Source organism: Typopeltis vanoorti, chromosome 18, assembly GCF_054136105.1.
Source record: "Typopeltis vanoorti isolate ZY-2024b chromosome 18, IOZ_Tvanoo_1.0, whole genome shotgun sequence".
NCBI classification, from domain to species: Eukaryota; Metazoa; Arthropoda; class Arachnida; order Uropygi; family Thelyphonidae; genus Typopeltis; species Typopeltis vanoorti.
In genome coordinates, this window is record NC_143566.1 from 53177109 (window position 1) to 53195702 (window position 18594).

An 18594-nucleotide genomic window follows, 5' to 3' on the forward strand; every position below is an offset into this window, starting at 1 on the left:
AAGTGGAACTATCAGTTCAATGTTGTAAAATATAAGGTTCTGAAATTTGGTAAGCAAAGATGGGATGCAAAGTATACACTTGTTGGAGAAAATTTAATGGAAGTAGGGGAGATGAGAGATCTAAGAGTGATGGTGGACAAGTACCTGAAATTCAAGAGCCACATTGCACACGTTGTAAAGACATCACAATGCATGCAGAAATAGAGAGGTTATTATGATGCCATTGTATAAGGCCTTGATCATTCCTCATATGGTTACTATACATAGATTTGGTCACTGGGTTTTCATGCTGATGAGGATATGTTGGAAAGTGTCCAACGAAGATTCACAAAAGTTGTCAGTGGTCACTGAAATGTGGAGTACAAGGACAGATTGAGAGAATGTAAGCTGCAGAGCCTTGTGAATAGGAAAAAGTAGGAGGATATGAGACATAAGCTAGTCAGGGATTGTTGTCAGGTTGACATGGAAGAGATTTTTCATAGATTGGCATGGTGGTGGGGGGGGTAGAACAAGAGGCCAGTGCTAGAAATTGTATAAGGGGGGTGTGAGCAAAGAAGTCAGGAGAAGGTCATTTTCATGGAGAGTGGTTGGCGAGTGGAATGCAATTCCTGAGTGTGTGCTGTGAATGTAGACAGTTGTTAATAATAACACAGGCCTGCAATGGAAAAGTTGTCTGAGAAGTAATAATTGATTCTTATAGATTTTTAGGTGCTGAGTTCAGAAAAAAGAGTAAAAAAATTCCATTTTATTGTTTTTATTAGTAGTATTTGGATTTAAATTCAGCACATTGGTATTTATTTTCATTTTCTTTTATTTACAGCTAATTATTTGTATAAGTGCTTTCTTGAAGTGCCTTTTTATGGTAAATAAAGAAATTTCCATGAAACTTCTCATTCTTAAGATAAGAGAGGGAGGGAGGAATGCAGATAAAAGTGCAGGTGGCTACTTTGAGTCTGATTCGCCAAGATAACGGATGACTTGCCTGTTGTAACTGACACTTACATTTTCTTGTGTGATTCTTTAGTTGAACTATAGTCGTTGGCTACTAAGGTTATCATATGTCTGAAAGGTGGCATATTTTCTAAGTTAATGTGAAGATTTGGGTCTTCCTAAGGAATCTGCAGAACTGCTGGGCTCGAGACTAAACAAACAGAATTTGTTAGTCCCTGGCACTTCTTTCTCATGGTTTAGATATAGAGAAAGAGATTTTCTTCCTTACTTTTCAGAGGAAGGTGATATAGTTTACTCTAGCAATATTCGCGGACCGATAAGCAAATTCAATGTAAAATATGAAGTCATCGATTGGGGGTTGTTTATCGATTCCTCAAAAAGAAGCCTCAAAGCTGTGCTTTTCCATTACAATAATTATGCTCAGTACCAGTAGCACATTCCGCACATTTGAAAGAATGATATGCAAATTTAGCCTTGATTCTCAGCAAACTTAAGTACAATGATGGATGGACAGTTTATGGTGATCTTAAGGTCGTACTACGATTTTGGGACAACAAAGAGGATACACCAAATACCCGTGCTTTTTGTGCAAGTGGGACAGCTGAGATTGAGAGCAACATTGGGTGAAGAAAGAATGGCCAGAAAGAGTCACTTTAGATCCTGAAAGTAAAAATGTGTTACACAAAACTTTGGTTGAACAGGAAAAAATCCTTTTACCCCCGCTTCCCATAAAGCTAGGATTGATGAAGCAATATGTTAAGGCTTTATCGAAAGAAGGAGAGTGTTTTAAATATATCTGTGCAAAATTTCTGGGATTATCTACAGCAAAATTCAAAGAAGGTATTTTTATCAGTCCAGACATCAGGAAACTTATGAAAGATATACTGTTTGAAGAAAAAATGGCAATTATTGAAAAAGAAGCATAGAAAGCTTTCAAAGAGGTGGTGACCAAATTTTTAGGAAATCACAAGGATCCCAACTATAAAATGATTGTGGAAGACATGCTACAAAAATTCAAGGATTTGGGATGCTCCATGAGTTTAAAAGTGCACTTTCTCAACTCTCATTTAGACTACTTTCCTGAGAATCTGGGAACTGTCAGCGAAGAGCAAGGAGAGCAATTCCACTAGACATCAAGGGGATGGAAAGAAGGTATCAGGGAAGGTGGAATATCAACACGATTTGCGGACTACATTATATAAGTGGTATCAGTGGATCTAGCTATAAATCAAGGAATGAACTGCTATGTTTATATACAAATGTCACAAGTGTAAGAAACAACGCAAATGAAATGGGCTGTTCACCCAAGAATTGTTGGAATAAGTAAGACATAGTTGGAGGAGGATGACATCCTGACAGGGAGAGAGAGATAGAAGGGTATGATATGTTATTATTATTATTACAGGCAGCTCCAAGGAGTCCTTAGACTCATCAAGGGAGACCCAACATCATGTCAAGAACAACTATTCAACATTCACACAGTATCTATCATACTTCACCTTGAACTCATTTACAGTCATGGCACCCACAACAGACTCTGGCAGCTTATTCCATTCATTTACCACTCTCCAAGTAAAAAACCTAGCTCTACCACCCTTGCCAACCACACTCTTAACAAGCTTCCATGGATGGCCCCTAGTCCTCCTACTACCAGTCCTATTCTCAAAAATATCTTCTGAATTAATCTTATAGAAACCTTTCAGTAATTTGAATGTCTCAATCATATCACCCCTTTTTGCTTTTTGTCAACCAATTTCTGCAGCCCACAAATCTTCAACTTGTTCTCATAAGGTTCATTCCATAGTCCTGCTATCATCTTGGTCACTCATCTCTGGATCCTCTCTACCTCCTCCCCATCAAGAAGAAAACCCTGGTGCCCATATCTGGGCACAGTAATCTAGATGGGGTCTTATCAAGGCTCAATACAGAGGAACAATAACCTGTTTGTCTCTGCTCGTTAAAGTGTTTTTCAGCAACCAAGTGATTTGATGAGCTGATTTTGTCACTTTTGCGATGTGTCCCCTAAACTTCAACTCCCTATCCACCAACACTCCCAAATCCATGGCCTCGTCAATCTCCTGGAGTACATTCCCACCAATGTAGTAAACTGCTGCTAATCTTTTCACCCCAAAATGCATAGCCTTACATTTTGCCACATTAAATTGACATCCATTTTTCCTAGCCCAGTCCTCCAAACTATCCAAATCATCCTGTAAAATTTTGACATCCTGTGCACTCACAATTGATCTACCCAACTTTGCATCATCAGCAAACAAGTGAACACTTCCTCTCAGATCCTTTCCTATATCATTGATGAACAAATTCAAAAGTAGTGGTCCAAGAACAGAGCCCTGCGGCACACCACTAGTCACAAGCTGTCTTTTGGACTCAACTCCTGAATAAACCACTCTCTGGTATCTCTTCATCAACCACCCTCCTATCCATCTCACCAACCCTATATCATCCCCATCTGCTCCAGTTTACTGATTAGAATTCCATGTGGTATCCTGTCAAAGGTCTTAGTAAAGTCCAGTAGAATCACTGTAAACCTGTTACCCTTATCCAGTTCAGCCGTCACCGTGTTATAAAACGTGAGCAAGTTACTGAGGGGTGATCTACCCTTCACAAAACCATGCTGTCCCCCATACAGTATCCCATTTTCATCTATCAAATCTTGTATTTTCCTCTTGACTATTTTCTCCAAGACCTTGACAACAATTCCTGATATGGTGATCAGCTGGTAATTTGCAACAGCAGTCTTGGAACCTCCTTTATGCTGTGGAACTATTTTCCCCTCTTTCCATCCCCTTGGGACTAACCCAGACCCGAGACTCAAACAATTCTTTAGCCGCTTCTCGTACGACATGAGTTGGTATACAATCCAATTCCACAGATGAATTGACATTGAGGTTTTGTAATTCTGATATGTGCTCACTCAGTAATTCTACTATATCAACTGATTCGGTTACCTCCCTACCATCGGCATTCTTTAAAATCAATCTGCCGTATACATTTTTTCTTTTATTTGCAAAATATCGAAAAAACTGTTTGGGCAGTTGCTAACTTCCTTTCATAATCTGCTTTTGCTTTTCTTACCACACTAGTTAGCCATCTGGCTTGTGCCTTGTACTGTTTGTGTGCCTGCTGGTCACCTTTCTCCTTAAATTCTGTCCACAGTTGTTTCTTTTTTGGCAGCTCAAGCTTAATGGTGTTATTCATCCATTTAATCCCTACTTGATTTATTATTCGGACTCTAAGTATACAGTCAGCCATTGCCTCCTGCAAACACTTCTTAACCGCCTGCCATGCACTCTCAACATCCAGCCCTTGCAGTTTTACATGCCATGGCACTGATCCAATCAAACTCCTAAGCTTACCAGCCCGATAATTCCACATGTACCCTGTCTTAATTGTAAATTCCACACCTTTAGCTACCTTCCAAGTCAAGACCCTATGATCACTCACACCAATTGGTGGCAATGTGGTCATATTCGTTACAGTCAAATCCTCAGATGCAATTACTAGGTCAAGCACTCTCACACCCCTAGTATTTTCCATTACATGCTGTCACAGATAGTTATCCCTTAATAACTGCATAAAATCCAATTCCTTCCTGCCATGTATCCTCTCCTCCTTCCAATCAAGTTATGTGAAGATAGAAAGGATAAAAAGGAAGGTGGGAGTGATATTGATGATGGAGTAAGAGTTATGCCCGTATAAAGTAGAGATGCAAGAGGGGAAATAGTGCCAGTGAGATAGAGGTAATAGAATGAAATACTTAGATGTTATTATAGACTTGGTAATGTGGATGGTAGTAACTGAAATGTATAATCAAATTAGCAAAGCAAATAAGAAAAGGTTGATCATTATGGACGATTTTAATTATGGCAATATAGACTGGGATGATGAGAGAGCAACTGGAAGTAAAGAAAATGAGTTTCTTGAGTTTTTGAGGGACAACTACGTCAGACAGTATGTAATAGCAGCATTGCCATCAAGAGTAGTGGAGCAACCCTTGGCAAGGCCTCTAAAACCAAAACACCACAGAACCCTAAGATGTGGTATGGTGTCTTGTGCTGCCATTAAAGAAGCCTACCCTTGGGGAGATATCCAAAATCCTACTGTAGTGACTGTACAGCTGCACAGACATCTGCTCCAAGTAAGGAATGGCTTCTGTTTCGGGGATTGATGTTAGCCTGAACCAGCCCTGCCTGAGAAGTAGCAACTTTGTACTAATACCTCACCTCAGGATCCAAATGGCAACAATGGTATTTTGAACACTACACGAAATGAGTACACAGTGTTTATGGAATAATTCTGTCTGTATGGAATAATAAAATCTGTCATTGCACTTTTCTTTTTGTGTGCTCTAATACTTTTTTCTTCTCTATCAACCTATGAGTTTATAAATCTTTCACATATTTTGAGACATACTTGTAACAACTTCTGCAGTGGTTATAATTCAAAAAATTCAGGAGAACAATTGATCTCCAAGTTGAAACTTTCTGCTCTGCTGGTACTGACTTTCTTACTGTTGCTGTTTTTGTAATATCAACTCACAACAAACCAGAACGGTAAAAACTGAAACCATCAAAATTAAAATCACAGTACCACATGACAATGCCTATATCTAGTCTGGCTGTTACAAAGTTTCTTATTAGTAATAAATATCAGACTTTGCTGACACAGTATTAAGCAGTGAGCAAGGATGTACTGTTTCAGGGATTCAAATATGGTATTTGACTAGTCTAAATTTCGATTATGATTTATTATCATTACATGTGCCTCCATGGAGTCCAAGGACTCCATGGAGCACATGTAATTGGAGTCTTTGGACTCCATCTATCTGCATACTATACAGTTTAACAGATAAGCTTAGGTGTTGAAGGTTATTCATGACTTATTTTTAACTATATTAACAACACAAATGAAAACTATTTTATAAAAAAAGATGTTTTATTAACTTGCTTATACTTCACTGAATTTCTAATCAGCATCATCAGAGCACAACACAGCACGTACGTGACAGTGAGTAATTACTTAGTATCCTTAAAAGAGTTGTTTTAGAAACTTCAAGATATGCAAAGTACTTGCTCCAGATAAAGCATTCAAATACCACACCAAACAAACAATTTTCCTGCAGACATTCCTGTATATCAGGAAAATCATGTTGCATATGTGTGCTGTGTTGTGCTCTGATTCATCCTGGAGAAGTCCAGTTTTAATGCTAGAGGGATAGGGCAAGTTTGAGGTTTAGAGGTACAGAGGAGAGTGTGTTTCAAATACTCAGTACTCTGGATGTCAGTAAAGCTGTGGGACTGGATGGTATTTCACCACGAGTTTTGAGAGAATGTGCTTGGGAACAGACAGTGCCTTTGACCTGGATTTTCAATGAAAGTCTGGCTGCGGGAAAGGTGCCCATGGAATGGAAGGAAGGTAAGATAGTGCCATTGCATAAGGACAGTAGCAGACTGGAAGTGTCTAATTATAGGCCAGGTTGTGTGTCATCAGAGTTAGTAAGATCTTGGAGAAAGTAGTGAAGGACTGTATACAGCATTGGGCAGATGAGGGTAATGTTATCTGTGAGAGTCAACATGGATTTGTGAAGGGGAGCTCTATGCTGGCCTTTTATGATAAAGTTACGAGAGCATTAGATGAGGGAAAGGCATATACTGCCATTTTTTTAGACTTAATGAAGGCATTTGACAGGGTACCACATGATAAGCTGATATTTAAGTTGAAGCACATGGGTCTGGATGTCAGATTGGTCAACTGAATTCAGGATTGGCTGTCCGATAGGTATCAGAGAATTGTATGGTGGGATAGTTTCAAGGAAGCAGAGGGTTACAAGTGGGGTCCCACAGGGCTCAGTACTGGGACCTATATTGTTTAACCTTTATATCAATGACATTGTCAGTGGATTGCAAGGGATGATCTGTTGTTTACGCATCGTGCGGCAGCCCTGCAAGAGGATTTAAATAAGCTTGATAGATGGGAAAATGAATGGGGATGTCAGTTTAATGCAGCAAATTGTAAGGTCTTGAGGTTTGGGAAACATCGATGGGACACTGCATGCCCTATGGGAGGAATTATACTGGAGGAAGTAGGGGAGATAAGAGATCTGGGGTTGATGATTGATAGAAACCTGAAATTTAGGGGACATATTGCAAAGGTGGTGAAGGTAATACAGAAGATTGCTGCAATAATGAGAAGGATGCTGGCCTGCAGAGATAAAGCAGTTATCATTCTGTTGTATAAGACCCTGATCAGACCACACTTGGACTATTGTTCTCAAATTTGGTCCCCAGGATTTTGAAGGGGATAAATTAACTGTGGAATGGGTACAAAGGCAGATAATTCATCCTGGAGAAGTCTTAATGCTAGAGGGATAGGGCAGGTTTGAGGTTTAGAGGTACAGGAGGAGAGTGTGTTTCAAATACTGAGTACTCTGGATGTCAGTAAAGCTGTGGGACTGGATGGTATTTCACCATGAGTTTTGAGAGAATGTGCTTGGGAACAGACAGTGCCTTTGATGGTTACTTTGATGGTTTGTTTTGATGAAACAAAGATGGTTTCAACCGATCCTTATAACTGTACAATGATAGTTATGAGGATCGGCTGAGGGAATGTGGATTGCAGAGTTTGGTGGATAGAAGAAGGAGAGTTGATATGATTGAGACTTTTAAACTGTTGAGAGGTGGTTACAGGGTTGACACTGGGGAGTTCTTTCGCTTGGTTGAACAGCAGGAAGGAGAGATGACAAGAGGCCATCCCTGGAAGTTATGAAAGGAAACTGTGAGGAAGAGGGTGAGGAGTGGTTACTTTGCATAGAGGGTGGTTGAACCATGGAATGCATTGCTGATTGAGTGGTGAGAGCGAGAACGGTCAATGAGTTAAAGGAGTGGTATGATAGACTGTGTTTCTTAGGGGGGACCTCCCACGATGTGTCTTTTGACTCCATCGAGTCCTGAATAATAATAATAATAATGATGATGGTGATTTGAAATTCAGTGAAATATAAGCAAGTTAATAAAATATCATATTTATAAAATAGTTTATTTGGTGTTGTTAATGCCGTTAAAAATAAGTCTTGCAAACTATACAATCTACCATGTACATACCATGCCATTTATCACCAGCTAATATACATTTTTTTTGCTTGTTAATTGCATGTGTTGCTGATTTGCTTTCAGGTCAGATTTTTTCTGCCAAAGTAGCAGAGTTTTTCTTCTGAGTTTCCAGAACAGTAAACAGTAAGTTTAAATAGTAATTTAACTGAAGTCTTTTTCAATTGAAGGGTGCAATGTTCAGTTATTCTTCCAACTGTGCTATGGAGATTATTAACATTTAAACCAAAGGGTCCTTCATTTAGGAAGCAAATATTCAAAGGTAACTTGTTCTTTACAATCAGCTTACCCTGATATACTGCTTTTGTACTTTTGTAAATGGATATCACATTGGAAAGAATTAAAGCTGAGAACCTTTTACAAGTAAATTGCACTCTCAACTATGCAAACATTATTGAAGAAAATCTGAAGCAGTTTGAAAACAAGAACCAAATCCTGAAGTCTCGGTGGCAAATGCTGAAGAAGACATTGATTGATTGATAAACTATGGAGGTATGTGGCAAAGTTGTCTGCAAGGATAGATAAATAAGAACACCATGGTGGACACAAGAAGTGAAAGAAGCACTTCTGGAAAAGAAGGAAGCATACCAAAAGTTCCTAGCAAATAAGTCAGCAGATATCCTATAAGAATAAAGAGAAACATGCAAACAAGCTAAGCTATGTATAAAAGTAGCTAAACAGAAGTCATGGGAAGACTTGTTACAGTATGGAAAATAAATATCAGGAAGGTGGCAAAATGTTCTGGAGGCTATTGAATAAGCTTAGAGATGGAGGAAAGAGTACTGTAAAAGGAATCAAAGGCGATAAAGATGACAATAAAGATGATAAAGAAAACTGAAGATAAGGATATATAGATGTCTGGAGTAATTATTTTGAAAGACTGCTAAATGAACCAATCAGTGAAAGAATTGTACTAGAAAATTTTCAAGAGGAACGCATGAAGTACATATCAATACTTCATGTAAAAAACCCATCAAAAGCATGAAACGTGGAAAGGCAACTGGAGTAGATGATATTATTATTATTAAGAGACATCTCCAGGTCAGAGACTCATCAAGGGAGGCCACATACTACACATGCACACACATGCACACACACACACACACACACACACACACACACACACACACACACACACACACACACACACACACACACACACACACACACACACACACACACACACACACACCAGCTATCATACTTATTCTTGAATTCATTTACATGCTGTTCATTGCAAAGTAGAGATTCACTGTCAACCCATTTCTGAATACGAGTCCTAACCAATTTTTCCAAAATCTTCACCGCCAGTTCTGAGATACTAATTGGTCGATAGTTGGATACATCGATCTTTGCAGCACCCTTGTGCAATGGAATTACCATACAATCCTTCCATTCCTCTGGAATCTTTCCTGTTCTGAGACTTATGTTAAACAGCATGGTCAAAGGAATGGTTAGTTCAGCTGAACACTCTTTTAGTACACGTGCTGATATTCCATCAGTCCTATTTGCTGAATTCTTATTCAATTTTTGCAACAGCTCTAATACCTTGGCCTCACACACCTGCATTTCTTCATCTAGTGAAGAGATAACAGTGAGCTCAATGTTGCATTCACCAGGTTGATAGCTTTTAACAAAATGGGCACTAATTAACTGAACAACCTCTTCTGCATCTGTAACCTCATGCCATCTGGATTTAGAAGAGTTATCCTTTCATATTCATTCTTTATTTTATTGCAGCATATCGATAGAATTCTTGTGGATTGTCTTTAGCACGCAGAGCCAGTTTCTTTTCATACTCAGACTTTGCTTTCTGTACAACAGTTGTGACTGTTCTAGCCTGCTGCTTATAACATTCATAACAGACGTCATCCTTATACAAACGGTATTCTTACCACATCATCCTTTTCTTACGAATCTCTTGCTTAATAAGATTACACATCCATTTGACTCTTACTCTATTTATTCTTCGAACTCTCAGGACACATTCTGATATCGCATCATTTAAGTATTGTTTCAATGCTTCCCATGCACTGTCGATATTCTTTCCATCCAGCAACCGATCCCATCCCACTGAACTCAGTATACTCCTCAGTTGGTCATAATTTCCTGCTTTGTAGTACAGCATGTTCATCATATTCGACCAGAAATGATTAACAATGGAGGTATAAAAGTTTTGCAGTGGCTATGCTTCATAAATCATATGGCCTCGACAAAAGATCAAATTCCAAATGATTAGGGTAGAGCTCTTATAGTACCCATCTATAAAAGAGGGAATAAAGTTAAATGTAATTTCTCTACTGCATGTTCCAGGTAAGATTTATGCAAGCATACTTGAAAAGAGGTTGAGAAACTTGGAGAACAAGCTGGGTTCAGGCCAATTACAGATTGTCAAGATCATATTTTCACTTGAAGACAAATAGTTAAGAAATTGTGGGAACATGAGAAGGATATGTACTTACATTCTGGAAAAGCTTTTCAAAATGCTATAATTATTTGGGGTGAATGGAACATTACACAGAGCAATATATAGTCTATATTTAAGTTGTCAGCCAGCAGTTAGAATTGAAGGAAAAACAGAAAGATGGTTTGGTGTAAAATTAGGGGTAAGACAAGGCTGCACATTATCTCCACACTTATTTATCATCTGTATGGATTACATTATGAAAGAAAGTGACATTAGGCCTGATATTAGAATTGGTGATGTCAAACTTAGCCCTTTGCTATATTCAGATGATGTATGCCTAAACATCTGTAGTGCAAGTCTCCAGGATTTTCTAACTACATTGAATAACAGCTGTAACAAATTTGGCATGAAAATCAGCAATAAAAAGACCAAAACTATGAAAATAGGCAGGAACATAGAAAACTTCAGCTGCATTCTGAATGGAGATCCTATAGAACAAGTCAAGTATTTCAACTATTTAGGGACAGTTTTAGTGAAGATGGTAGGTTAAATCTGGAAATAGACAATAAAATAATCAAAGCTGGTATGGTGGGTAGCCAGCTGAATAAATTTATATGGAATAAGAGAGAAATTAGTCAAGGCATCAAACTAGCAGTATGGGAGACAGTGTTCAAACCAGTTTTAAGTTATAGATCTGAGAGTTGGGTTAGAAATAAATCACTTGAAGAACAACTAGAGAAGACCACAGATATGAGGGTTCTGACAAAAATTAGGGAAGTAAACTGATGGCATCAATGGCACAATTATATTAAAAATGAAGGTATCATTACTATTACAATTAAAATTAATATTTTAATTTTAATAGTAATTTTAATAATAAATTACTATTATTAAAATTAAATTAATATTAAAAATCAGAAAGGAACTTGACATTATTAGCATTCAAGAATGTGTAAGTGGAGCTGATCCAAGGAGCTGATCCTCATCCATTCAATTTAGGTGGTATAACCACTTAAATTGAATGGATGAGGAAAGGTTAGCAAAACAGGTGTTTGATGTCAAAATGGCAGAAAAGAGAGTTGCCATTCTTCTTTCATATAAAATTATCATTAAATCTCATTTAGCATTTTCAAGTGTAATTTAGTGGAAATCTAATTTATTTAGTGTTTTAAAGTTTAAAATCTTGATGAAAGGATATTGAGATTTCAAAGAAAGTCTCAATATCCTTTCAAAGTTTCAGAGGAGAATGACTAAATTTACTAGTATGAAAGCTTGCTATTATAAGAAAAGTTTCATTTTTGTTGCTCATGAACTTTAAGACAAGCAAGCAACCAAGAGCATTTAAATGAAGATTGTAAAGCATTATTGGAGTTGAATAAACTGACTCTATAAGAATTTTTTTCACCAGAAATCCAAACTAATGAAGACAATAGGAAATAATGAATTATGGATAGTTAAGGAAATGTAGTGGTCATTCATGAGCATAAATTTTGGATAACTTAAGATATAATGCTACTAATGGCTCAGTTAAGTAAGTCTGAGCGCAGTTAGTAGTTGGAGGGGGACCAATCATTCGATGCTGTCGGCACACTCTCCCTCGATGAGTCTTTGGACTCCCTGGAGGTGTCAAATAATAATAATAATGGTACACTGCATTAATTCCTTCTGGAAGGTCTAGGTAATAGGAATGTTTTATATGAGACCATTCTGTTTTTTTAAGTATATTTTCTGTTCTAATATCATGGTTATACATCACATTTAACATGAGTTTTAATTTGATACAAATAATAAAATCCTCAAAAGGAATTTCTTTTTATAGACAGAAATGGCTGCACAATTATATTTCAAAATATGATAAATTCATACTTTACAGAATTATGAAAGAAAATTGCGACTTCAATAAACTTACAATTCATATATTAAAATCATTTCATCATCCTCTTCAAAGGCATCATGCAGGTGAATTAATTTAGGATGGTGGAGTTGATTCATGATGTCTATTTCCTTTTTAATTAAAGACTTTTCTAAGGGATGAGATACAGGAATAAACTTTGCTGCAAAGATATTGCCTGTTTTTTTCTCTCTGCATCGGTGAACAACACCAAAAGCACCCCTATAAGAAAAATACTCAAATAAATGACTTCATACTATAAAACATTACATTTTTATGATGAATATTATTATTAACATTTTACCAAGCTACTGAAATCTTATGCTCTTTTTATTACTGTTATAAACTATAACCAAGGAATTATTATTGCTGGCCTCCACAGAGTCTGAGGATTCATTGCGGGAAGTCCATAATCTCTAATGCAAAAAGAACCTTTCCTTAAACTCATTTGCAGTTTCTATACTCACTTACACTCTTGGGCAATGCATTCCACTTACCAATCCCTCTCCATGCAAAGAAACTTCTCACTCCTCTGCTCCCACCCTCCCTATAACACCTTCCACTAATAGTAATAATTAAATTGGTTTTATTCATCAAGGACTTCAGCACTTTAAATGCAGAGAAAAGCCTCCATGTTGTAATCTTTCTTTTTCTGAATTTAAAGCACAGAAGTCCTTAAAGAATAACAACAATTTAATTATTACTAATGTTGACTAGGGAAAGACTGTCGTCCAAGATAAAAGAGAATATGATAGAAAAATGTCTCTATTACTTTGAGACTATTCTACTTAAAGGCACATCTGATCCTACCTGTAATCAGATAAAGAGACTTAATTCTCTAATTGATAATGTTTCTAATTGGGATGAAGAAAAAAAGAAAATGTTAAAACTTTCTTTGGTCATTCATTTAGATTATATGGTCTTCAGAAACCAGGTATTCCATTAAGACTGATTGTTAATTGTATAGGATTTCCCACTCATATGATATCTAAATACTTATCCAATTTACTTACAGCTTCTACTAGAAGATCTTCTACTTTTATATAAGTATATAAAAAAACAATTTGAAGTTTAAAAATAAAATTTGTGATCTTCATCTGGACACTTCCAATATTATGATCAGTTTAGACATAGAATTACTTCAAGAAGAATTTCCTTCAGACATTGGTGAACTATTTGATTTTGTTAAACACTCCTTTAAAAAGAAATTGAAGGAACAGCTATTGACAGTTTATTTCTCACACTATTGCCAACTTCTTCATGGAACACTTTCAACAACATATCTTTGATAACATTTCACCTAGATCTACACATCGGTACAATATGTGGATGATATATTTGGAATGGTTGTTACCTCAGTTGTAGCAGTTTCTTTCCAAATTAAATGCACTTCATCCCAGGATCCAGTTCACCTTTGAAAAAGAAATAAATAACCAAATAGCCTTTTCAGATTCTCTGATTCTTTTTCCAGCAGATGGAAGTTTACATTTTCAGTTTTTTGGAAGCAGACCCTTATAGGCTGTTATATCCAACCCTGATCTCACTACCATCCTAGTCAAAAGGCTGGAACTATTAAGACTTTAGTGCATCGTGCTCATTCTTTATGTTTTTGAGATGAACTTTTATAGAAAGAATGACCACATATTAAATCCACCTTTTATCAAATGATTTTAAGGATTATTTTAACAGTTATGGTATCTCTGCCTCTTCCAATGCAGAAGAAATAACTCTCATTGCTATCCCTTATGTGCAAGACATTTCTGATGCCAGGACAGCAGGTAAATAGGGGAACACAGAGAGAGAGTGAGGATGCATGTGAGCAATCAAGGAACAAAGCGGTAAGAGGTATGATGTATGGAGACTCGATAATATGTGTGTGCAAGATAGGATGCCATAGGAGTGTTTGTCTGGAGAAAGATAGAAAGTGTGGCCATGATAGAAAGTGTGGTGAAGATGGATGGAGATATTCATTTGTTTGTAGATGATGCAAAGTTGGGATAAACCATGAAGAGTAGAGAAGATGTTGTAGCCTTACAAGAAGACTTGAATGAATTGAGTGATTGGGCTTAGGAATGGGGATGTGAGTTCAATGTTGCAATATGTAAGATTTTAAAATTTGAAAAACAAAAATGGGATGCAGAATTTATGCTTGGTGAGGTGGAGGAAATAAGATATCTAGGAGTGATTGTGGATAAGGATCTGAAATTTAGGGGACACATAGCCAAAATTATGAAGACAACATAAAGGTTTCTGGGAATGATGCAGAGGACACTGACTTGTAGAAGTAGGGAGATTCTTGTTCCATTGTATAAGGCTTTGATTAGGCCACACATGGACTATTGTGTCCAGATTTGGTCACCTAGTTTTCAGAAGGATGAAGATATGTTGGAGAGGGCCCAGAGGTGACTGACTAAGGTAGTTTCTAACCTCTGGAATGTTGAGTATGAGAAGAGATTGAGAAGATGCAACTTGCAGAGTCTGGTGGACAGGAGGAGGGGAGATATGATAGAGACCTACAAGTTATTAAGGGGTTATTATAGGATCAATGCTGGAGCGGTTCTACAGAAAATAGTGGGAGATCAGGGGAGAACCATAGGTCATCCCTGGAAGCTATATAAGGAGGGTGTGATCAGGGGAGTGAAAAGCAGGTTTTTTTCATGCAGAGTTCTGAATGATTGGAATGCTTTGCCTGAGAGTGTGGTGTCTGCAGAGAATTTGAGTGTGTTTAAAGCACAGTATGATGAGCTGTGTGTTTGATAAAGGACCTCCTAGATGAGTCTTTGACTCCATGGGATCTTGGGTAATAATATAATGAAAAATTTCATACCATAATGATATCTTTTATCAGTAGGGGTGATATAAGATATCATAATGATATCTTATATCACTCCTACTTCTCCTATTAAGCAGAATCTGTAATCCACGTATTTGCAGTCTCTACTCATAATCTAAATCCCATAATTATTATTATTATGCAACACCTCCAGGGAGTCCAAAGACTCATCGAGGGAGGACACCTACTCTACAATGCTCTGTCTCCACCAACTACACTAATGCCATCTACCGTCCACCATCATCACTAGTATTTCTGCAGACAATCACAAACATCCGTGCCCATGGTGGGTTTCGAACTTGTAGCCTTTTGTGCTAGAGAGGAGACATGCTAACCACTTGGCCAACCAAGCCGGCTGGATATAATCTTTGTAACTCTTCTTCCACAGCTTATTTATCTCCCTGAGACTCAGGAGACAAAATTGCACACAATTATCCAGATGTGGTCATATCAAGTCCTTATAAAGATGCAAAATGACATCATTATCCTTACATATCAAGGTTTGCTTCAACATCACAATATCCTATGAGTTGTATTTGAAACTTTTACTGTGCTCTTTGAACTTCAAATTCAAATCCACCATTATGCCAAGATCCCTAGCCTCATCTATTTATTGTAGCATAACCTCACTAATGTAATATAATATACTGATGGACATCTCATCATGCCAAAGTGCATAACTTTACACTTACTAACATTAAACCGACTACCATTTTCTTTAGCCCAAATTTCCAGCCTATTCAAATCATCTTGTAAGTGCTAGATATCAATAGTAATCCTGATTGCTCTGCCTATCTTTGTATCATCGGCAAACAACTGCACATCTCCTGTTAGACCCTTCCTAATATCATGAATGTATAGAGTGAACAACAATGATCCAAGGAATTAACCCTGAGGTACACCACTGGTCACCTTAAATATGGCAGATTCACACCCACTATATACTACTTTTTTTGATATCTGTCTGTTAACCATCCATTGATACAAGTCAAGAATTTATATTCCAATCCCATATTCTCCAGTTTATGGAACAGCCTTTTTTGTGTAGTATCCTATCAAATGCCTTAACAAAATCCATCATTATCATAGTGTATCCATTCCCTTTATCCAACTCAGCCATAACATAATATGAGCAAAGTGCTAAAACATGGCCTTCCTTTAGTAAACCCATGCTGCTCCTTGCAGAGTATATCTTGCTTGTCTACCCATTTTTGCATGCAACTTCTTACCAACTTCTCTAAAATCTTCAGCACCTCACCAGAGAAACTGATAAGTCAGTAGTTAAACAAATCAGTTTTTTGTACCATCTGTCATACTATCATATCATATGATAGTATGGTGTACAGACAGATAGATACATATGAGAACTAGCATACTTTCCTTCCATTCCTGTGGTATCATTCCTGAGTTGAGGCTCAAGTTATACAAATATTTGAAAGGTCTATCCAATTCAGCTGAGCATTCTTTTAGCAAACATGCTGATATTCCATCTGTCCCTATTGACAAATTCTTATCCAGGTTATGCAACAGCTTTTCAACCACCTCTAACTCTTCATCCAATTTAGTACTATGCACCATGTTACATACACCTGGTTGATATATCTTAGCAGAATCATCACTCATTAGCTTTAGACACTAGTACACAATCTGCATTCAATAAAGTTATTCTTCCAGTCAGATTTTCAGTAATTCATTGTTTATTCAGTTATAAATAAACAATGTGCACTGCATGGTTGCATATATTTATGTGAATTATTTCAGTAGAACATAATGAACAAAATAATCTTTGTAAAATGTATACTTACGTTCCAATTTCTTCCAAAATGTCATAGTAATCATAAACACTCGATGTTTTTACATCCACTGGTAGAGGGATATACTTATCATAAATATCAAAGACTGAAAAAAAAAAAAAGAAGTAAAATATAAAATCAGAAAGCATAAATTTAATTTGAATGTAAAAATGACAGACAATACCATATATCATCCCAGATTACAAACCTTAATTTATGACCATACTGTCAAATCACAACTCAATAGGGAAAGGCTATTATCTCAATAGGTACGGAAAGAAAGAAAAACTGTGTGTGTGTGTGTGTGTGTACAGGCATCCTCCTTGGGGCAAAGAAATGGCAAATGAATGCTGAATGTAGCTTGACAGGTGCAGAAATTCGATGAGATAGACAGCACAAGGTGTAAGAGGTATGTGGGCCAAAGGGAATATTGTGTTGGACAGCCTGGAGCGTCAAAAGCTATTAGGCCTGAAGATTATGTCTTTAAATTGCACGTGTTCTTCTGGCAAGTTTGCCCACTATATGGCATGAAAAACCTGAGTGGTTTCAATGGTAAAAACTCTACCATCTCTTTATGACACTGCCTGATTTACCTTTAGATGAAAAGCCCTGATAAAAATGTCTGTGTGTTAAGGCTTAAGTGCTGGGAAAAACACGTTAGAAATTTAATGGAGAGAAACAGTACGAGGAAAGAATTAAACATAATATTTAATTCTTACAGTATTTTGTTACAGTTACAGAGACATTATCAGGGAATACAATATTAAGCTTATAACACACACACACAAGGCAACATGAAATACATGAATGAAAGACTAGAGTCCTAACTAGATTGTGTGCCTTCTGTGGGCACCTGTTTGGCTTAGGATGTAAACTGTAAGAGGTAGCATTTATATAACATTTGGCTGCTAGAGGGCCACCATGTGCTTACTCTTGATAGCTGTGAAAAAGATATGCGCTATTTTGTGCAGTAATTGGTGATGATGTTGCTGGCATTTTTAGTATAATAATGTTTATTTTTGATAACTTAGTCTGTCTGTGTGACTATTGGCTTTGTAGTTCTGTAACTGACTCTTTTTTATCGAATTTTTGAATCTTGCCTTGAAAGGAACACAACGGTGGTATGCATGAGGACAGCTCGTTGTATGGTGCAAACATCAAATACTGTTAACCAATGCAGACTTTTCAGAAATGGTTTGAGGTTGTGATTGCAACATGTATGCTTGGTGAAATGTGAAAGATGTGTTGGTAGCAATACTGAACAGGAAACGAGATAAGGTAGATAAGGTATAGATTTGTAAAAAGTGCAATATTTTGTTAGACTATAAGTTAACACATATGAAACAGAATGAATTGATAAAAGTCAGCATCAATGAAAGAAACGGAATGAAAGCTAGTGAAACTGAGGGAGGGAAAGAATGCAAGAGTAAGAAAACAAAAGTAAGTGATATGGAAGCGAAAGGAAATTGCAGCTGAACAAGAGGTAATGAGACTATGGGAGTGACAGGAAATTGGTAGAATACAAGATACCAGGGTGGTCTGAAAAGTTCTCGGCCATATATGGCAACACTATTGGCAAAATTTTTTTTCTA

The 18594-nt window shown here is 37.1% G+C and overlaps 1 protein-coding gene across 1 annotated transcript in view; it reads right to left on the reverse strand.

The window, feature by feature from the left end:
• LOC150096673 (twitchin-like) overlaps nucleotides 1–18594 on the reverse strand; it is a 2440784-nt gene that overhangs the window by 377754 nt on the left and 2044436 nt on the right. Inside the window, exons 112-113 of the mRNA XM_090408679.1 lie at nucleotides 17015–17108; nucleotides 12395–12598 (exon numbers count right to left, since the gene is read on the reverse strand). Coding sequence (XP_090264805.1) covers nucleotides 12395–12598; nucleotides 17015–17108 — 298 coding nt within the window. The remainder of the gene's footprint in view (nucleotides 1–12394; nucleotides 12599–17014; nucleotides 17109–18594) is intronic.